At 36.4% G+C, this 24,584-nt stretch overlaps 1 protein-coding gene across 1 annotated transcript in view; it reads left to right on the forward strand.

Annotated features, from left to right (window-relative positions):
• The window catches only part of DOCK3 (dedicator of cytokinesis 3), a 245,020-nt gene that overhangs the window by 83,909 nt on the left and 136,527 nt on the right, over positions 1 to 24,584 (forward strand). Inside the window, exons 5-8 of the mRNA XM_037501571.2 lie at positions 3,056 to 3,204; positions 17,843 to 17,927; positions 21,684 to 21,725; positions 22,341 to 22,495. Of these exons, the coding sequence (XP_037357468.1) occupies positions 3,056 to 3,204; positions 17,843 to 17,927; positions 21,684 to 21,725; positions 22,341 to 22,495 (431 nt within the window). The remainder of the gene's footprint in view (positions 1 to 3,055; positions 3,205 to 17,842; positions 17,928 to 21,683; positions 21,726 to 22,340; positions 22,496 to 24,584) is intronic.

Consider the following 24,584-nt stretch of genomic DNA (forward strand, 5'->3'; position numbering starts at 1 on the left):
AACTCTCATTTATATGGACAGTTAATGTATGACAAAGGAGCCAAGAACATACTACTGGATCAAGGAAAACCTCTTTAATTAGTGGTGTTGGGATAACTAGACTGCTATTTGCAAAAGAATAAAACTGAATCACCATCTCACACTTTACACAAAAGTGAACTCAAAATGGATAAAAGACTTGGATGTAAGACCTGAAGCAACAAAATGCTTAGAAACAAAAAAAAAAATAAATAAAAATGTGGAGGCAAAATACTCGACAACATTGGCCTCAGAAATGTTTTTGTGGGTTACTCCCCATCAGCAAGGAAAATATAAACAATTGGGAGTACATCAAACTAAAAGGCTTCTGTGCAGATAAGGAAACCATAACAAACCAAAACAAAAAACACCCTAATAGATGGGAGAAATATTTGCACACCATGTATCTCACACGGGACTGATATCCAAGATCTACAAAGGTCTCAACAACTCAGGAAAAATAAAACATTTCCTAGTCAAAAAGTTAGCAGAAGAGCTAAATAGGCACTTCTCTAAAGAAGACATACAGATGGCAACAACCATATGAAATACAGGGAAATGCAAATTAAAACCACAGTGAGATAACATCTCACACCTGTAAGAATGGCACATCTCAAAAAGATGGCAAGAATGTGGAGAAAGAGGAACCTTGTTTGGCTGTTGGTGGGAATGTAGACTGGTCTAGCCTTTGTGGAAAACTGTATGGAGGTTTTCCAAAAGATTAAAAATGGATATGCCATATGACCCAGCAATTCCACTCCTAGATACTTACACGAAGACTACAAAAACATTAATTTAATTTGAATGGAAACATGCACTCCTCTGTTCACTGCAGCACTATTTACAATAACCAAGCTATGGAAACAACCTAAGTACCCAAATATAGATAAGTGGATCAGGAAGATATGGTATGTATACCCAGTAAAGTACTATTCTGCTTTTAAAAAAGATACACTGTAGTCATTTGCTGCAACATGGATGGAGCTGGAAGGAGAAAGAGAAACACCGGATGGTGTCACTTGATGTGGAATACAGAGAAACCAAAGGTCAAATAAAGCCAAATTAAGAACTAACCCTAGAAAGCTACTATAAGCACTGAGGCTACACAAGAGGGACTGTAAGGGTAAAGGGCAAGAGCAAGGTGGGTAGGGAACCCAACGGACTACAGTGATGGTCTATGGGTGTCTTGGTAGCAGGTGCTGTGTGGTAACAATACCTGATGAAGAGACCCTATCCATGTAAAACATAAACGACTACGTAAACCAGTGTTACCGCAATAAAAATAGATGAATGAATAAAACTTCCCCAGTTTTCCTAAGTGTTTATTTCATTCAGGTTTCTACTCAAAGTTCAACTCCCAAGAAAAGCCTTTTTCTGACAACTCTGCCTTCTCCTACATTCCAGGCAACCCACCCTTGGCCGCCCACTGTCCCTTCTCCTCAGTTTTTCTTCCTAGAATTCATTACCACCATCATTTATCTACTTTTCTATGGCCTTTCTCTGAACTCTGGAATGAAAACTCCATGAGTAGGGACTTTTGATCACAGTAAAGTGTTAGCACTCAGCAGGTGTTCCGTAAGTGTTTATTGAGCAAATGAGTACATGCTTGTGTAATGTATACAGTATATCATTGTTTGTAGTTTGATGGGAAAATAATCTTTAAATTTAGGTGACCCTGTTTTATGATAAATAAATAAATGCAGCATATTACCTCTGTTGCTAGTATTCAAGATCTCATTTCTCTAGATGTTGCAATTTGCCTAGACTTTGTAGCTTATTAAAACTGGCAAGAATTTGTGAAGTCTGCTTTTCTGCCAGCATTGTGTGCTATCAAGGCACTTCACTTTTCGTCATATAGTCATCAACTGAGGAAAGGACAGCACCTGAAATGATGCATTTAGAATGCTTGATTCCTAAGTTGTTCTAGTTATAAGTTATTTTTGTTTAAGATGGACCTTTAACCTAATGTTCCATTAGCTACATTTAAGTAGTATGATGTTCTGACATTTTAATAAGATCACTGCTACCTAAAACATTAGCTGAGTCTACCGGTTTGTAATGTGCTTTATAATTAATTTTGTTTGTAGCCACTTGAATCAGCTTATTTTCACAAGGTTCTTTTTAGGAGAAATCCCAGATAGAGATTTTTATACTAACACTATGGCACAGGTCTTTAAAAAAAAAAAAGCATACTTTATGGTTAAGTTACATTGCAAGAACTTTATTTGTCATATAAAATTATGCTTTTCTATAACAGACAACAATCTAGAAATTCCAAAATCAAGATTTCACTTATGAATAAATAGGATTTTGGTTTTAAATTTATATTCTTATCATTTTGTGTAAGCATCTGCTGTCATGGCACTTAGGGTTTTTTTTTTGTTTAATGTAATGTCAAAACCACTATGATGTTCACAATTTAGTTCATTAAGGTGGTTCCACTTAGCTGTTACAAAGGTGACACTTTTTATTAAACTGAAAAGAGTACAAATTTCTGACATCAGGGATGCATAAAGTTTACAAAAGCTAATTAAAGCTAGATGAGGCCTGGAGTGAATGTCACTCCAGAGACTGGCATTATATTAAAACCTTAGTTCCTTCTAAATAGGGCAAGTGATTCTGTTTCCCTCCCTTAACTTCAATATTCCTCCAGGAGAAACCAGAGTTGTTGCTGGATTTGAAAACCTTTGTTGGCTTTGTACATAGTAACTTCTGTCAGAGAAACAGCTCTTGGTCCTGTGTTAACAGGACTTTCTGTTCTGACTGCATTTTGTAACTTTGACTTACTATAAAGTGAGTAGTCCAGGAATGAGTAGAGATTAATGGTACTTTGCATGATCCAAATTAATTATAATACTTGTTATATGTCACTATGTATGGATTTTTAGACAGTAGGAACTAAGAACGTTAAGATTATTAAGCTCTTCTTTGTGTATCTTTTAAAAGAGATTTAGAGAAATAAATATTTTCATAGTTTAATTATTTCTCTTTTTTCATCCCTTTTTTATTTCACCCAATACCCAAAATGCCTTCCCAGAAACACAAAGTAGATCTTTTCTACAAACTACGCCATGTGATGAATGAACTTATAGACCTTCGAAGGCAGCTACTGTCTGGTCACCTAACTCAGGATCAGGTGCGGGAGGTTAAGCGGCATATCACCGTGCGCTTGGACTGGGGGAATGAGTAAGTATGAATATGATTTGGACATTTCTTACTTTCATTTATGATAACTCAGGTCCTCATGGAGTTTGTACCTGATCAAAGCTTTTCTTTAATGATTAAAGACATTGTATTCTCTACTAAATTTGATCATTTTTACTATGAGTAGTAGTATTTTTTAGTTTAGAAAAGAATACTCTGCTTCTACTCACTGAAACTCAGCCTCCATTTTCACTTCTGGAAAATTAAATAATTGTGCTACATTATCCTCTGAGGTCTCTTCCAGATCATAGTCCTTCATTTTAGACCTTAGTAATCAGAATGCACTTTTGTTTGACCTTTTAGTGCTTTAATTTCAAATTTTTATTGCTTTTTTTATGTGAATTCAGTTTCCTTTACAATTTTACAATTTATAGCCAATTTATAGCCATACAATGACTCTGAATAAGTATGTAATACAAATGGGAATTGTCCACACCTGTTAAAAATCAATATATAAGTACTATATTAAGTTCAACACTAAAGGTCCAGAATATTATTAAGTAAGTCATTCAAAGACAGTCCTACATTTATGCAAAGGGCATGATTTTTTACTCTTGCCATACAAGTAAAATTCTATAATTCTAACATGGGAAGCTAGCATAAATAATATTCAGATTGTATTTTTCCTGGATTTAGCAATTGATAAAATTCCCAGATGCTTTTATCTCATTTCCCTAAAATTAGGTCCCTTGAACTTTGAAGTAATTCCTTTTTTTTAAGTTTACATCTTACTTAAGATAAACCTTTACCTTAAGTGTATTTTAGTATCTTTAATTCCTTTCCTTCTGAAGATATTGAAATGTCTTATAATTAAAAGAAAATAATGAAAAATAGAATGGGAGACAACCCAGAAATATATGAAATATATGACTTCATTTCTAGAAACTGGAAAGTACATGGAGGATGAGGAACAGAGGAAGCCCAGTATATGCAGATAAAACTTAAGCTGATAGAGAAGCTGGTTTACCCTGCAGCTCCCAGAATCATGGAGGATGGAAATGTGCCTTGAAACTTTAAAGGGGGAGATTACTTAAAAGTATATAAAAGTAATAAGCTATTGTCATGAATAGAAAGCCTGGCATATTTTACTTCTGATAAATATTTACAAGATCAGCTGCCTGGGAAGAAACTGGACAGCAAGAGTATAAAGTGGGACCTTATTGCAAAGTCCTCCATATTGTGGCATTTAAGGGTTTCCAAGTGTAATAACCAGATCTCTTCCACTTACTGGGAAAGAGAAGCTTGCTAGTCAACTTATCCATACATTAAAAAAGGCCACACTTCTTGTAGTGCCTTTTAAATGCAAGTAGACAATTGAGTATCACCAGGTATTTGAAGAATCCTTCCATAGAAAGGAGACCAAAATAATAAAAGTGCCTTTGCTCCAGAGGAAGTAATCTGGCCCTAGGGAGAATTAGAGACTAATAAAGAACTTCAAAAGGAAGTCTCTGAGTAACTACAAAGGAAATCACAAAGATCCTTTGTGTAAAATAAAATGCTACAAAAAGGAAGGGAGAATGTGATTTCCAAAATAAGACAAACAGGAACAAAATAGTAAGATACTTTCATGTCCAGAAAAATAAAACAGGGCCTCCCTGGTGGTGCAAGGGGTTACGACACAGCCTATGAAGCCATCTGCAGCCACTGCAGCATGAGTTCAATCCCCGGCCAGGGAAGTCACCCATATGGCGCAGCAGACCTCTCCTTACTCGCCTGCTACTCCCCTTAGCAGTGTATTTCAGTCAGTCTGCCTGTTCTGTTCCCCACTCTGTCTTTGGTGAATCCTCTTACTCCCCACACCTCCGGCCTATACCCCAGTTCTTGTATGCATAAATAAATAAATCGGGCCTCCCCTGGTGGCACAGGTGGTTGAGCGCAGCGCTGTGAAGCTGTCTGCAGCCTCTGCAGTGTGGGTTCGATCCCTGCCGGCCAGTGAGAAAACCACGTGGCGCGGCAGACCTCTCCTGTCTTGCCCACTGCTCCCCTCAGTATTGTATTTCGTCAGTCTGCCTGTTTTGTTCCCTGCTCTGACTCTGGTGAATCCTCTCACCCTCCTGCACATCTGGCCTGTACCCCAGTTCTTGTATAAATAAATCTTTAAAAAATCAATCAATCAATCGTTTTTTTTTTTTTTAAAGGTGGGTAATGGCTGAGGAATGAAGAGAAATACAGAGATTCAATTCAGAAAGTCCAACAGTAGACATTAAAATTTCCAGAAAAAGAACAAGTTGATAAATAGGAAATTTTAAAGTAATGATAGAAGAGAATTTCCAAGAGCCAAAGAACAGGAGTTGTAGGGTTGAAAGGGCCTACTATAATGAATAGGACATGGGAGGACCCAAAGCAAGGCATATTAAGATATTTCAATATTCCAGAGATGAAGCAGTCCAAAAATATTTCAGACAACAAAACAGGTCTTCTTGCAAAAGACTAGTAACCACACCAGTCTCAGAAGTTTTATCAGTAACACTGGATTCTAGAATATAATGAAGCAGTGTCTGAAAAATTCTATTGAGGAATTATTTGCAACTAGAGTTTTATAAACAGCCAAAACTAGCTGTCAAGTGTAAGGTAAATAAAGCCACTTTAAAGTATTCAAGGTTGGGCCTGCCTGGTGGTGCAAGGGGTTAAGACGCAACCTATGAAGCTTCTGCAGCCTCTGCAGCACGAGTTTGATCTCCCGGCCAGCCAGGGAGCAACCCAGATGGCGCAGCAGACCTCTCCTGATGCGCTTGCTGCTCCCCTCAGCAGTGTACTTCGGTCCATCTGCCTGTTCTGTTCCCCTCTCTGGTGACTCCTCTCACCCCCCACACCTCTGGCCTGTACCCCAGCTCTTGTATGCATAAATAATTAAGGTTGCAGAAGATACCGTGCATGGTTCTTTTCCTGAAGGTACTAGAGAATATGTCCTTGCAGAAGTAGAAGACAAAATCAGGAAAGGGGAAACATAAATTCTTAACATAGATCCAACCCAGAGTGGTACTGTTCAACAAAAGAAAAGAAAAAATACAACTCCAAATTGGCTATTTGTAACTTTTTGAAATGATAACATCCTGTCTCTGTTTTCATTAAGTTACACCTTTTCTCAACTTTTGATTGTTTGACCCATACCATGGACTCCTTGTATGGTGTAACGTGGATTCAAGTGTACCATAGATCACAGTGTTCTCTAAATCTAACTCGAGGAGTACAAATTTTAGTAAACTGTACTGTGTTATAAAATATTACTATATTTATTTAAAAAGTCAATAATACTAATAATTGGAAACATAACATTTCTAATGAGCCAAGTAAATTGTTACACTTGAACTGATGAATACTAACAGTTGTATAGATCATTATGTTGCAGTTTAACTATACCTATACAGTAAATGAAGAAGAAAAATATTTTAGAAATGAAGAAGAGAAATATTTTAGAAATGTCGTTATCTCTTTATAATAAAACTTGAAAAACAGACCAATCATATTGTTCAATCAATTTGGTTTTATCAAATCTGAAGACTTTTTTTTCATTGTCTCATGTTTAGCTTTATTATCTAATAGAGTCCAATCTCTGAAACATTAAATTAATTGTTCCAAAGCTTAATTAAAATACAATTTACAAATAATATCTTCTGAAAAGCATTTCCAAGTTAAGAATGAAAAAATATATGTATATACATAATGATAATCAAATATCAATTTAGATTCATATACCATCAGGTCCACACTCACATCAGTCTTTTTAGGTTCTTTAGCATCTGTTAAATCTACAAAGTTGTTTTCTAGAATGGGAGAGAGAAAGGAAATCCCCATTGCTTTGCTTTCCAAACTCAGTGCATGCATATGATATCACCTGGAGTTACTTGCTGTGCAGGTTCTTTAAGATTATTGGTCACTTGTTCAATGAGATGCATTTCTCTCTATACAAGGAACCCAAGAGACAGATTATGTTGCCAGAGGTCTGCTGTTCAGACTCTGTTCCGGGTTTCCTGGAGCTCCCTGATTAATTTGGTGGTTTCATTAAGTTTCCTCTGGAACATTCCAGCTTCTTCAGAGATAAAAACTTCCACTAGAGCACCAAAGTTTATTACTGCTTTCAGTGCTGTGAGCCTGTCTGTAACTTGTAAGCAAGTACAAATTATATTTGAAAAGGTTAAAATCATAAGTACTAATCAATAAATTACACATTCTTTTTCTCAATAAAGTGTGTATGGGCCTGTGTGTGTGTGTGGTGGGAAGGGGGAGGGAGGAACTTATACATTTGTTTTACTAAATGAATAAAAGCCCTTCCCCTCCCCAACTTTTGTAAATCTACCTTTATTATAGGAAAAACATACTGCTCTCTAAATCTGGTAGGATTATTCCCTCTGTTTCTCAGTCTCAGTTGAACACTTTAAAATTTCTTCCAAAATTTTCCAATTTTGAAAAAATCGGTGGTATACTGCAAAAATGAAGTCATTAAATTGTGTAAAGGAGACTTCTATATGCAACAGATGGGCACTGATAACCATATATGTGTGTACTCATAACTATAACAGCTACTTGGTACTTGATTGAGTATATCTATATCACTGAAGCAAGTGCATGGTCTAACTTATAGGCAGAGTTATTATGAAATGCTATTATGTTCTTCCAAGACAAAAACTTCATTTTCCTTAATGGGGAAACTGAGGCTCAGTGGCATTTTTTTTCTAATGTTGCATTGAACAGTAGAACTGTTTGTATCGGAACAGATCACTAAGCCAGGCAAATTATTGCTAATATTTCTAATTCATAGGTTATTTTGCTTTTGTTCTATTTTCCTAGTGTCAATACGTACATGTTTCAAAATATATGTGTGACTTAACATTGATAGAATATTTTTAAGGATAGAAAAACTGGTACTGTACTCTTTTGTTAAATTAAATGCAGAGCTCTCCACAACAATATCTTTTAAATCCTGAAATGAGGAGTTATTATTTGACCAAAATTTTGAAGATTCAGACATTAAATTTATGTGGCAGTACTTGTTGACCTATTCATATTTGCATGGACTCATTCTATAAGTAAAAATAATTAAAATAGAAACCAGCACTTATTATGCTCTTCTATCTTTAAGAACTAAAATACAGGAGGAGTATTAAAAAATGTTGTTTTCAAATCTTTCTGCTCAAGTCTGCTATTCAAATTTTAAAATAATTTGTCTAGCATTGTAATTTTAATGTGTCAGTTTAATGTTTTCAACACCTTCCATTAAGATGCTGGTAAACGTTTCTTCTCCCTAATCTCATCACTACTGTAATAGAGAATAGCTAGGTAAAATTGCATTGACCCAGGACCAACTCAGCCTCACTGATCCTTGCATTAGAAAATATCTAAGCAGGGCCTCCCCTGGTGGCGCAGCAGTTGAGCGCTGGGTTGCGAAGCTGCCCGCAGCCTCTGCAGCGCCAGCTTGATCCCATGCCACCGGGAGAGGGTCCCACATGGCGCGCAGACCTCTCCTGCTGCCCGCTGCTCCCCTCAGCAGTGTACTTCCACCAGTCTGCCTGCTCTCCTCTCCCTTCTGGCTCTGGTGAATTCTCTCACCCTCCCGCACTTCTGACTGTACCCAGTGCTTGTATAAATAAATAAATAAATCTAAAAAAAAAAAAAAAATCTAAGCAAGAAATACTTTATGCTTTGAATCAATTTATAGAATATTTGCATTTTTAGATAGAAAGTACAGATTCGAATAAAACAAGCATTTTATAAGCTTTTGTTGAATTAGAATGATTTTTCTATAATTTACCAGTAACAAATTAGATGACTGTTTCTTTTTATTGTGAAGTATCATTGTTTACAAGGACTCACCAATAGATAATTTCTAGTTTTTTATTCTTTCTTTTCCTCTTGCTCTATCATATACCCCCCACTCTCTCTCTTTCTCCCTTCTCTGTCAGATTTTCCTGTACCCTAACCCACCATGTCCCTCTTTTCATGCTTAATTTACATACCTCACCATGGAAATTGCTCTTAGAGGAAGCAACACAAAGAGTAGTTTGTGTTGGGTTGTAGTATGCAGAGAGTGCTGCCCTCTCCTCCTCCCCACTGAGTTCTTTCTGAGTAAACTTTTAGCTAGAATTCAGAAAGGTTTATGGCTTAGTACTTTCTCTTAAAGCATATGGTGATATTTTCCAGCTTCAGGACAACTGAAATTAGAAGTTTCCAATGACGACTTCTTATTCTGGCACAGAATGTTGTTCCCACCAATCAATGCCTTGCCATATGCAAGAAGTCTGGGGTAACTATGTTTAAAGTGTGTATGTGCCATAATCTTTCTATCAAGCTATCATGTTCAAATGATTAATTTACACATATACTCACTCTTTGTGTATCTGTTTTGCTGATCATCATCATCATGCCCTGCACTTAGCACAGTGTTTGTTTGCACTTAGTAGACTTTGTGAATGTATCTAATAAAATGGGCTTGTTCATACACTTGGTCACTCATTCACCAATCAGTATTGTTTCCCTCTGGATTGGACACAATATCATCCCTCAAAATACTATGACTAATTGAGTAAAATCACTTCTAGCTATTTGTACTTAACTTTCATGATTTATTAGTAGATTGGCAGCAACTATAGTGGAAGTAATTTTGGTTTAGAATACAAACCTAGCTTGAGACAAAAGCAACTTTGCTCCCTTAGTGGGAGTTAATGTCTCTAGGTTTCAACTTCCTTAATTATAAAATGGATCTAATACAGTCTACTCCCCATAGTGCTTAGAAATGATACAGTTAAAATACCTATCTCATGTAAACATTTAGTAAAGGGTAGCTACTAGTTATAACTTCTTATAATGAGCTATAAATATACCATCCTTTCACGGGATGGTTATTGTCTCTATGCTCTCTTTTGCTGTAAGCATTAGAAAAAAGAACTTTTTTTTTTTAAAGATTTATTTATTTATACATACAAGAATTGGGGTACAGGCTAGAGTTGTGGGGGGGTGAGAGGATTCACCAGAGACAGAGTAGGGAACAGAACAGGTGGATTGACTGAAGTACACTGCTGAGGAGAGCAGAGGGAGAGTCAGGAGAGGTCTGCTGTGCCATGTGGGTAGCTGCCTGGCCGGGGATTGAACTCATGCTGCAGTGGGCTGCGGATAGCTTCATAGACTGCATCTTAACCCCTTGCACCACCAGGGAGGCCCAGAGTTAAAATTTTTTTTTTAAATAATAAATTTTATTGTTATATTCCCCATACAATTGCAGCCCCCCCATTCTGACCCCAACCCCTCCCCTCCCGCCCCCGCCCCCCTAAAAGTGTCTCTGGTTCATATTTTTTTGTTGATTTTGATTTTCACTTTCTTATAGTTATTCATTTTCCTGGTCCCTTATTTAAGTTTTCTAGATTCCTGTTATGAGTGAGACCATCCGGTATTTTTCTTTTTCTTTTTGGCTTATTTCGCTGAGCATGATCCCTTCCAGCGCCATCCATGTTGCTGCAAATTGCATGTGTTTATCTTTTTTGAATGCTGAGTAATATTCCATGGTATATATGTACCACATCTTCTTGATCCAGTCATCTATTTTTGGACATTTGGGTTGTTTCCAAAGCTTAGCTATTGTAAACAGTGCTGCTGTAAACATAGGGGTGCAGGTGCTCTTTGGAATTGATGTTTCTGTGTCCTTTGGGTAAATACCTAGGAATGGAATTGCTGGATCATATGGAAGTTCTATGTTTAGTAGGTCCAGAAATCTCCACACAGCTCTCCATAGTGGTTGGACCAGTTTGCACTCCCACCAACAGTGCAGAAGAGTTCCTTTTTCTCCACACCCTCGCCAACATTTGTTGTTGCTAGTTTTTTTAATATATGCCATTCTCACTGGTGTAAGATGGTATCGCATGGTAGTTTTGATTTGCATTTCCCTGATGACAAGTGATGTTGAACATTTTTTCATATGCCTGTTGGCCATTTGCATTTCCTCTTCAGAGAAGTTTCTTTTTAGCTCTTCTGCCCATTTTTTGACTGGATTATTTTCTTTGTTGTTGTTGAGTCTCGTCAGCTCTTTGCAGATTTTGTGATCAGTCCTTTATCATTAGTGTTGGGTGCAAAAATGTTCTTCCAGTTGGTGGGGTTTCTCTTTGTTTTTGTTATTGTCTCTTTTGCTGTGCAGAAGCTCTTTAATTTGATGTAGTCCCAGCTGTTTATCTTTGCCTTCACTATCACTGCTTTGGGTGATGTGTCTGTAAAGATGTCTTTGATGTGCAAATCACGTAGTGTTTCGCCTATATTTCCTTCTATATATTTTATGGTTTCAGGTCTTATGTCTAGTTCTTTAATCCATTTTGAGTTGATTTTTGAGTATGGTGTGAGGTAGTGGTCAAGCTTCATTCTTTTGCATGTAGCGACCCAGTTTTCCCAGCACCATTTATTGAACAAACTTTCTTTGCTCCAATGCATAGTCTTTGCTCCTTTGTCAAAGATTAGTTGACCATAAATCTGTGGGTTTATTTCTGGATTTTCTATTCGATTCCATTGGTCTGTATGTCTGTTCTTGTTCCAATACCATGCAGTTTTGATGATTATGGCTTTGTAGTATAGTTTGAAGTCTGGGAGTGTGATGCCTCCATTCCCTTCTTTTTTTTTCAGGAGAGCTTTGGCTATTCGGGGTTTTTTGTGATTCCATATGAATTTCATCAGTAATTGTTCTATTTCTTTGAAGAATGACATTGAAATTTTGATTGGAATAGCATTGAATCTGTATATTGCTTTTGGAAGGATGGCCATTTTAATAATGTTTATTCTTCCAATCCATGAGCAGGGGATGTCTTTCCATTTCTTTGTGTCTTCTTCTATTTCTTTTAACAGTGTTTTATAGTTTTCTTTGTATAGGTCCTTTACCTCTTTTGTTAGATTTATTCCCAAATATTTGATTTTTTTGTTTCAATAACAAAAGGGATGTTTTTTTTTTATTTCTTCTTCTTCAGATTTATTGTTTGTGTATAGGAAGGCTACTGACTTTTGCGTGTTGATTTTGTATCCTGCCACTTTACTGAACTGATTGATGAGTTGAATTAGTTTTTCTGTGGAGTTTTTGGGGTTCTCTATGTATAATATCATATCATCTGCAAATAGTGATAGTTTGACTTCTTCTTTTCCTATTTGGATTCCTTGGATGTCTTTCTCTTGTCTTATTGCTCTGGCTAGGACTTCCAGTATTATATTGAAAAGCAGTGGTGAGAGTGGGCATCCTTGTCTTGTTCCAGATCTTAATGGAATTGCTTTCAGCTTTTCACCATTGAGAATGATACTGGCTGTTGGCTTGTCATAGATGGCCTTTATGATGTTGAGGTATGTTCCTTGTATCCCAAGAATTTCAAGGGCTTTTATCATGAATGGGTGCTGCACTTTGTCGAAAGCTTTCTCAGCATCTATTGATATTATTATATGGTTTTTATATTTCTTTTTGTTGATGTGTTGGATAACGTTGATTGATTTTCGGATGTTAAACCATCCTTGTGTCCCTGGAATGAATCCTACTTGGTCGTGGTGAATTATCTTATGGATACATTGTTGGATTCTGATAGCTAAAATTTTATTGAGGATTTTTGCATCAGTGTTCATTAGGGAGATTGGCCTGTCGTTTTCCTTTTTTGTGTTGTCCTTGTTCGGTTTTGGTATTAGTGTAATGTTGGCTTCATAGAACGTGTTTGGTATTGTCCCTTCCTTCTCAATTTTTTGGAAGAGTTTGTGAAGGATAGGCACTAATTCGTCTCTGAATCTTTGGTAGAATTCATTTGTAAATCCATCAGGTCCTGGGCTTTTGTTTTTGGGAAGGTTTTTGATTACCATTTCAATTTCGCTGCTTGTAATTGGTCTGTTTAGGTGTTCTAGTTCTTCTTTATCTAGCTTTGGGTGATTGTAGAGTTGTAGGAATTTGTCCATCTCCTCTAGATTGTTAAACTTGTTTCCATATAACTGTTCATAGTAGTTACTGATTATTCTTTTGATTTCTGCTGTGTCCGTTGTGATTTCTCCTCTTTCATTGATGATCCTGTTTATTTGTGCTTTCTCCCTTTTTTCCTTTGTGAGCCTGGCTAGGGGTTTGTCTATTTTATTGATTTTTTCAAGGAACCAGCTCTTGGTTTCATTGATCTTTTGGATTGTTTTGAAAAAAGAACTTTTCTAATGAAAAGAAAATCTTAACATCTCCAGCCTTTCTCAGCCAATGCTGGGTGGGTGAGAACTAAGTTCTGATGCCTTAAAACATCCATTGTATGTAGTTAATTAATTTCAAATTATTTTCTGTGTTCCTTGGCTCAGATGAGGATCCCCAGAAGAAAGAGATAGTAGAATGTAGAACATTCAAAAGAATACAAAACTCAGAAGAATTTGATACAGAGATTTAGGGACCCCTTAGATGTACCTGAAAGAATACAGGACCAAGAATATGTTTTTATTCACTACTTGTCCCCACGTTCAGTGTGAGCTAGCACAGAGTAGATGTTAATAAATATGTTTTGAACTGTTAAAATGAATGAAGAAGCAATCAGTGTCAGGTAGTGAGAAAAGACTTTTTGTGAAATACTAAGTAATCATTAAGACCAATTTTGAAAAATCAGCTCTAAACTGTATTCTTATGTAAATATGTATAGATATATGCCTTCTGCCCGTGTCTGCCTGTTTAGAAGTCTTTTTTCCAGACTCTGAAATCTTTTATTGTAATCATTGTACTTTAAGCCATATTTTAGCTAATGATGTAACACATAATGATAATAATTATAACAGCAGTAGCAGTTAACATGTCAGGCAGTGTGCTGAGTGCTTTACATAGAATTAATCTTTACAATAGCCTATGATAGTATATAAGACATTGTGACTTGGTGGAAGAACTGATATAAAAACCAAGCAATCTCATGGTTTCAGGTCTTATGTCTAGTTCTTTAATCCATTTTGAGTTGTTTTTTTTGCATGGTGTGAGGTAGTAGTCAGGTTTCATTCTTTTGCATGTAGCGACCCAGTTTTCCCAGCACCATTTATTGAACAAACTTTCTCACTCATAGCAGGAATCTAGAAAACCTAAATAAGGGACCAGGAAAAAGAATAACTATAAGAAAGAAAAAATCAAAATCAACAAACAACTATGAACCAGAGACACACCATGGGGGATGGAGGGCGGGGAAAGGAGGGATTGGGGTCAAAATAAGGGGGTTGCAATTGTATGGGGGATATAAAAATAAAATTTAAAAAATATTTTATATGAAGAAATAAAATGTATTTATAATAAAACTCCAGTGTACATCCTTACGAAAAAAAAAAAACAAGCAATCTCATGTCAAAACCTATGTTTCTTACTCTGTTGCTCTGCCTCCCTTTGTATTGAAAAGACTGAGTAAACCATTTTCTACACTTACTGTTCACTATTCTTAGATTAAGGAATATTCTTCATAGTAAAAAGAACTAGAGTGAAAATACTTCAGAGTGAAATTTGTAGTGAACATGTTTTGCTTCTCACCGTGCAGTCCTTAAATTTCAGTTTTGAAAGCCATTCTTTCTCCATTGAAGTTGACCTTAGTAAAAGGAGCTCAATCTTCTGCTTTATCAAATCACCTGTCAGTAATTCTCTTATTTCTTAAATTAATGAAATTAAGAAACTAAAAGGTATTATACTCTAATAACTTTTAGGAAGAGAACACACTCTGTTTTCAGGGGAGTATTAGCATGATGAGTCTGAACAGTTGCTTGACTCGAAATTGCTGTGTTCTCTGTTTCCAGCATGACTAGTCTGGTACATGATAGGTCATTAAGGTAGTGAGTGAATGGGTATATGGGTGGATAGCTGAATGGACAACCAAGCCAAGGGTGTCACAGTGCTAAGATAGAATTTGCATAAATGCCAGTCTCCAGAAAGGCCTATCACTGTGTGGGGCATAATACCACAGAGCACATATACTCAGTCCCAGCTCAATTGACTTAAATCCACCTGTATTTTTCTTAAGCTGTTGTATGGAAAATGTTGACTTGATTGGACTATTTGCACTATCCTTTTTTGTTACTTAATTGTAATTCTTAGACTAGTCATATATTTTGTGACATCCAGTAGTTAAAGAATATGTGTGAAATTTTGTCTCTTTTTATATTTAAAAAAATGTCAATGTCATGCCTACAGAAAATTTGGAAATTGTTTTAAATAATCAATTTACAATTCCACTTCCCTAGTACAAATACTAATGTTTTGGTTTTTCCAGATGCATATAAAAATATTTTAAATTGAAGTCATGTATAAAATTATCTTTAATGTAAATTGTATTTTATGAAGAATTCATAGCAAGGATGCGCTTTAGTTATCCTGCTCTCCCTGACACTGTTGTCTTTACATGCTATAAATGTTAGAAGCCAGAGCCCTGAAATAACTTCAGAGAAATTAAGAATAGCTATTAAGAGGTGATTTAATGGAGCATTTCTTTCATATGTAATATACAGGATCCTAGTGGTAGAAAAATAAAATCTCTTATAAATGTAAGTGCATTCACTTCAATAGTCAGATTTGATTCAATAGTTTTAACATTAAATTGCAAAACTAGATAGTTAAAATCCCAAGTATAGTATTGGTTTTCTCATAATGCAAAGATATAATGGTTTTAAATTTTTTTTAGCACTTAGTACCAAAAAATATTTTCTTTTTAAAACTCAGGTTTTTTTCTATTAAAGGATAATCTATTAAAGGATAATAAGGTACAGTGATAGTAGAAAACCCTGGGTTTTTATTCTTTAATAGAAAGGTAAGTTCCTCCTTTTTTCCTCCATGCTGGATAGTATACATCTAAATTTCAATTCTTTTTTTAATTTTTTGCATCATTGTTCATTTTTAACCAATGTTCGCTTCCCCCACCCCCTCAGGTGTAGTCCCCATAGAATTTCCTTCACCAATGCACCTGTGCACTAACACCTTAGTCCCCTGTGCTCTTCCCTCCCTCCCTCTGATCCCTCTCCCTCCTCCTCCCCTGCAGTATGTCTCTGATTTGTAATTGTCTGTTTTTGCTTGGTTGTATTTTGTACTGTTGTTTAAATTTCAATTCTTAATCATAGTAATCATGTTAGTCTATGTGATTAGTTTGTTTGCTTCTACCTTTTTCATATAGGTTTGATTTTTATTTTTATTTTAGCAATATTATTGTAATTTCTTTAAGCTCACATTACCTTTTCCTAAACTTGGGTATAAATTATACATTAAATAAAATAAATATGCAGTTTGAATGTATGTATAGCTTTATGTTAAATGAGTGGGAATTTTATGCACGTAAAGAACCTACAGAATTAGTTCTTTTTTTTTTAATTTTTTTTTAAAGATTTATTTATTTATTTATACAAGCACTGGGTACAGTTAGAAGCACGGGAGGGTGAGAGAATTCACCAGAGTCAGAAAGCGGGTAACAGAACAGGCAGAGTGACGAAATACACTGCTGAGGGGAGCAGCAGGCGTGGCAGGAGAGGTCTGTCGCACCATGTGGGACCCTCGCCAGTGGCCGGGGATCGAACCAGTAATGCAGAGGCTATGGGCAGCTTTGCAGCCCAGTGCTCAACCACTGCGCCACCAGGGGAGGCCCCAGAATTAGTTCTTTATAGCATATTCAAAAAGTAGTTCAGAGTCTAGTTGAAGAAAAAAAAATCTTCTTCCATTGTTGATGGAATACTTTTACTAGGTGCAATAATTTATAACCCTTGTTTTGGAATAGAGTGGTCACAGACTAGCTTTGAAACCCTGATGATATTTGTAGACCCTTTCCTCACAAAAAAAATTCATACATGAACACACTGACATACTCTTATAAGCAGTTTCTGGACTCCACAACCACTCAGCTCCATTGGACTCCAGCTTAACAGCTATTGTTCTATTAATAGAAAATGAGAAAGGAACTAACAATTATTGAATATAAATTGTATACCATATTTGAAACCAAGAGTTATGTTTCCAAGTTATTTTCCATTGCCTCATCATGTCTCCTAATCAACCTTAATCACCATTACTTATTCCTTCCTGTCCAAGTTTTACTGTATCTTCTAAATACAGTTTTTCTTCAGTAGAAGAACTCCTTGGCTAGACTTCTATCTAAAATTTCTTAAAATATTGGCTAATATGTGATAAGATCTTTATTATAGCCTAATTTAGTATTAATTAAATTAAAAATACAATAGAACTCAACCAAACATACATTTCTTTGAGTTTAGTATCTTTAGGAGGTGGTTTTTATGTGTATGATTTTAATTATAAATCTACTGGCACCCTGAATAATTTTTTCATCCTAATGACAGTAATGCATGACTGAGCTTTGAGTGTATTTACAGGATGGGGAGAAACAGAAAACATAACTTACTAATGATTTGTAGAAAAACCATCTTTAATGAACTCAAGAGATCTCTTTATAACTTCATACTGAATGGAAACTTTCTTACTGTTTGATTACTGAAATTGTCACAACCCTAAAATCTCTACCCTCATTTATTTAAAGGTGAGCACAATTAGGTGTCATTGGATAAAGGCATATCCCTGCTGGGGCAGTGGCTGACCCTCTGTCCACACAGTCATGGCAGGTATGTGCTCCCAGGCACATAAAGAGAGGTGAACATCTTGAGGGCATGGCATGTTGAGTGTGGTCTTTCTCTTTACCAGGCATTTGGGACTGGACCTGGTGCCTCGAAAGGACTTTGAAGTAGTGGATTCAGACCAGATTAGTGTCTCAGACCTCTATAAAATGGTAAGAAATCTTAACACAGAGTCGCTTGTTCTTGCATACCTTGTTTTTTCTGTTTGTTTACTTTCCTTAAATTATATTATGAAACTATTGCCCAAAAATGTTCCTGTCTTTGTCCCAGTATATAAAAGGGGTCTTCCTTATTTTGACAGTACATATCATACTTGCTTTCTAAATAGAATCATATAGGGAACTATTGGGTTTACTATAATGTCTACGGGTGATTTCTCTGTTGGATTTATTAATGAACAGAGCTCCTTCATTCTGCAGTGATTATAAAATTTCTGTATCTTTCCACCTCCTAGGAAGAGAAGGTATTTGAAACTGAAAAGAGCCAATTATAGGTTAATGTAGTGATTAAACCTGGAAATAATGTATCAGTCTTTCTAGGAGAAATAAAGCCTGATAAAATTTTAGCTGTCTGTTGGTTATTATAAAAAATGTATTGTGTTGACTGATGCATTAAAGACTTGTATCTAAGACCTAAAAACATAAAATACATAAAAGAAAACATAGCAATACACTCCTGGATCAGCCACAAAGATGTACTTGAATATTCGGGGGCGGGGGGGAAACTACATAGATACCTGGCAATTTTTCCATGTGGATAATGCTATTGGAAAGGTATTTTATATAGCTGTTCAAGGGCATCGAACAGCTATATAATTTAAATAAAACTATCTCCAATACAAAAGTAGTAGAAAGGAAATGTGCTTGAAATATGTGAACAGTATTTAAAAGTTGCAGTAGAATAGACAAGTTTAAACCAAAACTTGTGAGGTCTTAGGAAGATAGATGAAGGGAAATGGATATACACAAATGCAGAAAACTTCAGTTGCCATAATAAGAAACCAATGGATAATTTTAAAGTTGGATAAAGAGCAGTATAAATACAGTGTTTCAAAGTATTTGATAAATTCTATACAAAATCTGAAGAGCAAGGATTAGTAGTTTTATTGCAAACCTTGTAGGGCTATTTAACTTTTTTAACTTATGCTTTTATTTGGTAAATTTAAATTTTAATTAAAAATACTGATTTATCACAAAGACCTAAGGTTCAGCTCCCTTCTATCTTGTTTCATTATGCTAATTCTTCTGTCTTTTTTATCCCATATATTTGTGGGTTTGGGTAGAGAAAATTCCTGACTTACATACCAAGCAATTTAATGTTGTTATTCAATTGAATATCTAAAGCTGCACTTTTTTTTCCATAGTGGTAGATGTTTGTAGACTAAATGGGCCAGAAACTTCAAAGAACTGAAAACTCCATCTCTGACAGAGACAGTAATGTAGCCCATGCATTTCCTAATTAATTTGTATTTTTGATGTACATTGCTAGGTACTTTGGATGTAAAGATGAATAAAACATGTACTTTGCTTCCTAGGAGAGCAAAGTCTAGAACTAGGTAGAAACATGGAAACATAATCACTATAGCACTAATACAGGTGGTGACAGCTCTGCAAAGTGCAGTGTCAGCTAGTTAGCTGAAGGCTGCCTGACAACAGGGTAGTGGTTTTTCCTTACAGTGTCATGAAAGACTTACCAAAATGCCAAGTTCTTATGCCTTTCTCTGGCTACTCGATGGTGTGAAAAATTATCCCTAAACTAGGTTGAAAAATTATCCCTAAACTCAATGCTCTGAAATCTAGAATGACATTTGTTATTATCAGCAGAGATGTATAACACTGAAATTAGCTGTAAACTCCACATAAAGTTATAATTGAACATTTATGTTTAAGATTGGTTGTCTTTTTAAAGAGTGTCAATAAATTTACTTGAGAAGAGTGACTTGGTTCATGTCCTGGAATTTGAATAAAGCAGTGGGAAGCATTTTAGGCCAGTAGCTTCCCAGGGGGAAATGACTCAGTAAATCATAGAAAATCTAATTTTTTTTTTGAAAACCTGATTTTTAAAGCCCATTTTACAAATGAGATTTTCATTTGTGACAGATACAGTATATGATGATTTACCTGATGGTGGAGGGAGGCCTGTTTTTTATTATATTTAACATGTATTATAGGAACATAAGGTCTCATGAATGAACATTAATAGTCAATAACAATTACTTTAATAATACACATACATATTTAATAAATAGCATGTAAAGCTAGTGAGATATAATTTAAATTAATATTTAATTTTGCTTCAGTTTTTTTTAGGGTTAAAAGTGTGTGTTTAGAAAAGAAATTAAACTAACAACCACTCTTCTTACCCATGTTTTATGTGGAGTTCACCAAATAAGCATGCTTCACAGCACTAGGGCTCAAAAGGAAGCAGGATAGAAACTCATCTGTTAAGTTTACCAAGTCTAGGGGCTGAATTGTTGTAAATCCACCACTCTTCCTTTCTAGGGTTTATTTCTTAATGTGGTTGAATTTTCTTCAATAAGTATTAAAAAAGAAACCAATAATAATGCTAATAATACTAATTATAGACAACAATTATCAATCACTTACAATGTGATAGATACTATGCTGGGCTAATCTGCACAAAAACTTTGAGGTTGAGTTCAGAACAAGATTATCCTCAAATTTACAGATGAGGAAACACGGGAGTTAGTATTAAAAACCAGGTGATATCGCCTGTGTTTATTGCAGCTCTATTTACAATAGTTAAGATATGAAAACAACCTTAAATGCCCCAGAACAGATGACTGGATCAAGAAGATGTGGCATAGATACCCAATGAAATATTATTCAGCATTCAAAAAGATAAAGTCATGTCATTCAAAGCAACATGGATGGAACTAGATGGGATTATGCTCAGTGAAATAAGTCAGAAGGAAAAAGAAAAATATCAGATGGTTTTGCTTTCAGGAAGCATATAGGGAAACCAAACAAAGAGTCAGAAAAAAAGAGAGAGACACAAAACTTGCAGGCAAACTATAGATCCAAGGCATATAGCAGGGCAGGGGGAGGGAGATGGGTCAAAATACGGGAGGGAAGAGCACACGGGACTATGGTGATGGTTCACAGGTGATGTAGCGGTAGATTTATGGAAACTACACATCAGAGAAATCAAATATTGCACAAAAATAAGCAACAATGTAAAAATGTTTAATAAAAAATAATAAAATTGGTATAGCCAAACACACACACACACACACACACACACACACACACAACCTGATGTCCAACTGTGCATGTAGGCTCCTAACTGTGTCATGCTACTTCCTGTTATATAATTTGAGCTTCACAATTACCCTGTGAAGAAGGCAATAAAAGCTTTTATTTCACTTTTACAGTTGAGGAAAATGTCCCTTGAGGATCTCTCTGAAGTTTTAAAACCCATGAGTATGTGTAGCTGGAATTGGGATTCGTTGCTTTTAACTTCATCCAGCAGCAAAAGAATAGAATGGAGAGGTGTTTGAGATGGAGCCCCTTTTGGTCAGTGTGGATAACCTAGAGAAGCTGGGACACACGGCTCAGTATGTGGTGCAGTGTGTGTAGAGAACACTACCAAAGCAAAATCCATTAGCAAGCCCCCACCTGTGATTTGACCAGTACTCTGAGCTGGAGAGACTTGGCCATAAATCCTGATTTGGTACCTTCTTGCTGTGTGACCCTCAGCAAATCACTTTCTTACACTAAGGCTTAATTTTTTTCATCAAACACAAATTACATTTGTCTAACAAGGTTATCAGAATTAACCTTGTTAATGTGAAAGACACAGCATGATGCCTAGCATATAGAAGTTGCTTAGTAAAAGTCTGTTTCCTTCTGAGTTGAGTGAATTTTTTCTTTTCTTTCTTTCCATAGCATTTATCTAGCCGACAGAGTGTACAGCAAAGCACATCCCAGGTAAGCAGTTTAACCAGACCTCCCAATTTTATCTCTCAGTTCTTTCCTTTAGTAGGTCACAGCATGTGCACCAGGATGCCTCAGAAAATGACAGGCACCACTAACTTCTTGATCGTGAGATGCCTTTGACCTAAGGAGCCCTTACCTCCAAGCATATTTGTCGAGTCTCAACTCCTCTGTGCAAATTTACACAAGCACAATTGAAAGATAGTAGACCAAGAGACTAAAATGAATCTCTCTGGGAGAAAATAAAAATGTCATTTAGGATGGTAACTCTTACCATCAAATACATCAGGTCATGACAGCGTGATAGAGAAAATGGTTCCCTGGAGAATTTAGATGTTTTTAACCTGGTGAAGATTTTGAGTTTACTCATACATTGGAATTACTGTTCCCATATATTCTTCACTCTGTTTACTTCTCCCAGCTGCATATTTGCACACCTCAAACCAAGCATATTGATACAGCACCCCTTAGTAGAAGAGAAATCACCTTTATTCTTTCACTTAAATCATCTCTTCAGCAGTTTGAGGAGAATTAGTAATTTAGTTTTCAATTTATTTATGATCAATAGAATGAATAATGGAAATCACTGTTTTGGGCCTCCTTCATTAGGTAGATACAATGCGCCCACGTCATGGGGAAACCTGCCGGATGCCAGTGCCACATCACTTCTTCCTCAGCCTGAAGAGTTTCACCTATAACACCATTGGGGAAGATACCGATGTCTTCTTTTCTTTATATGATATGAGAGAAGGCAAACAGATCAGGTAAGTCACTAGAAGTTGAGTAAGGTTGAGACTGTGTTAGGTCTGGATCATAGGTATCTCTGGCCTTCAGAGACAATAGATGCATAGGGGCAAAACAAGATAACGCGAATTCCTCTTTAAGTGGGAGTTTTGCCTCAAATGCCAATGTACCCTAAAGTCATCTAAATGATAACTTGTGTGGCCTCTTTATTATCATATGACTGTTTCCACATGGAAGGTCAAATCACACTCTTTGATATCATGAACTCAGGGAGAGAAGTGGATACATGTATTCAGTGCCAAAGGAAACACATAGGAGAAACCTAAAACAAAGTCTATTTGCCAGAAAAGCCCAGCGTTAGAGTGTAAGAAGCACTGGACCGTGCCTTTCTTCTTCTGGGGGAGAGAATCCGTGTGGAAATAGGATAATGTCCTGTTTGAGGTCAGCCCCAGCCATCAGTGCCGTTCCAGCCTTATAAGGGGGACAGCGTCTTCCAGGCACAAGAGGAGGTTTGCCTAACTCCATCATTCCTCTAGGCCCTGGATTAGAGAGCAGCCCCAAAAGGGGCTGACGTGCAATAGCCCATGTTATCTTGGCAGAGCAATCAGGCCCTTTATCATAAGCAGCTGCAACAGTGCTTCACCCTTTGAAAGGCAAGAAGTCAAGGAGAGTCTAGACTTCTAGCTCTGTCTGATAGGATGAGATGATTTTTGTAGCCAGCTTGAAATTTTAAGGAATCCAAACGTTTTTCTGTAGTTGTCTTCTAATTGGGGCAGAGAGAAAGTAAATCTTGTAATACTCTTATATTGCTTGGAAACTTCCTGTGTTCAGTGTTTTATGGTTTTTTTACTTAAAATTTGAAAAGAACTGCTATTTTCCAATTGCATGTTACATGTGGGAAAATTAAAAATGGAAATTATAACAGAATATAAAAGAAAAAGGGTTGATTTACATGCTCCACAGTGCTTCTGATCTTGATGACCCCAAGAAAAATTTAAGCATGTACTTCACTTTGGTATCGGAATAAAGAAGCTCCCAATTTATTGGCTCCAAATATGCACTTCTGGGAAATATATTGTAGAGAAGGAAGTAGTAGCAGTGATAGTACTTTTAGTTCCTGTGCATAGAGAAGACTTCTAGCCAGGACTGCATGGATGTAGATTCTGACTGCTTTTGTTTTTCTCCTATGCCAGTAGTTGGCCGGTTAATGTGCCTTTCTCATGTTAGCCCTCTACAAATTTAGCAGAGTACTCTAAAACCTCAGGGCACCATGATTGATTTCATCACTCAACTGGCTTTCCCCAAGGAATCGTCTCTATGCCAGGTTTTTCTGCTAGGCTTTGGTGATACAAAATTGCCCTCAAAAACTCAACTGCTCTTGATTATCACGTGAAAACACTTACATTAGCCATCCTTTCATGGATGCTTTGCAAAGCAAGCTTAAAAGCCTCATTTCTTATTCTCCTGGAGTTTATTCAGCATTAAAATACCCTTGTGTAGAATAAACTTTTTCTTGAAAATCAGCTGCTTCTGTAATTGAAGTAGAGGGCTTGCTTTAAAGTCAAGCATTCTACCCAGATGAGATAATCTGCCTCTCTGAAAATCTCACAAGCACCTGGAGAGAAATTTTCTTTTTAAAGGATGGGTGAGAACTTTGTTTATTAAATCAGTTTTGCTTCCCTCTGCAAAAGAAGTCATTTCTTACAGTGCAACCAGAGCTTATCTGTGGATGCTTAGGCAGCCAGTAATGGACCTGCAGCTCAGTCTCAACCCTTTCACTCAGAGTCCCATGGTATAGTCTAGCTGTCTTAACTTGTTCAGGGACATAGACATAATCTCACTACCTAATATTACCATTTTTGTGAATCCCAGCAGAAATGAGTAGTTAAAACCCTGGCTTTGGTGACTGCCAATATCACTTTTTCTGTACTGCTCTCTAGTCTGTCATTGTCAATAGGCATATTTTCCCTGGAAATTAAGGTGCAAGGAAATTAAAAATAAGCACACGCACATGCACGTGTGTGCTCGCTCTCTCTCTCTCTCTCTCTCTCTCACACTCATACTCACACACACACACAGAGCCAGGGATCTGTGCCCTGTGAATAGAGA

The sequence above is a fragment of the Talpa occidentalis genome, unplaced genomic scaffold (assembly GCF_014898055.3).
Source record: "Talpa occidentalis isolate TD23 unplaced genomic scaffold, MPIMG_talOcc4v2.1 talOcc4.10, whole genome shotgun sequence".
Lineage (NCBI taxonomy): Eukaryota > Metazoa > Chordata > Mammalia > Eulipotyphla > Talpidae > Talpa > Talpa occidentalis.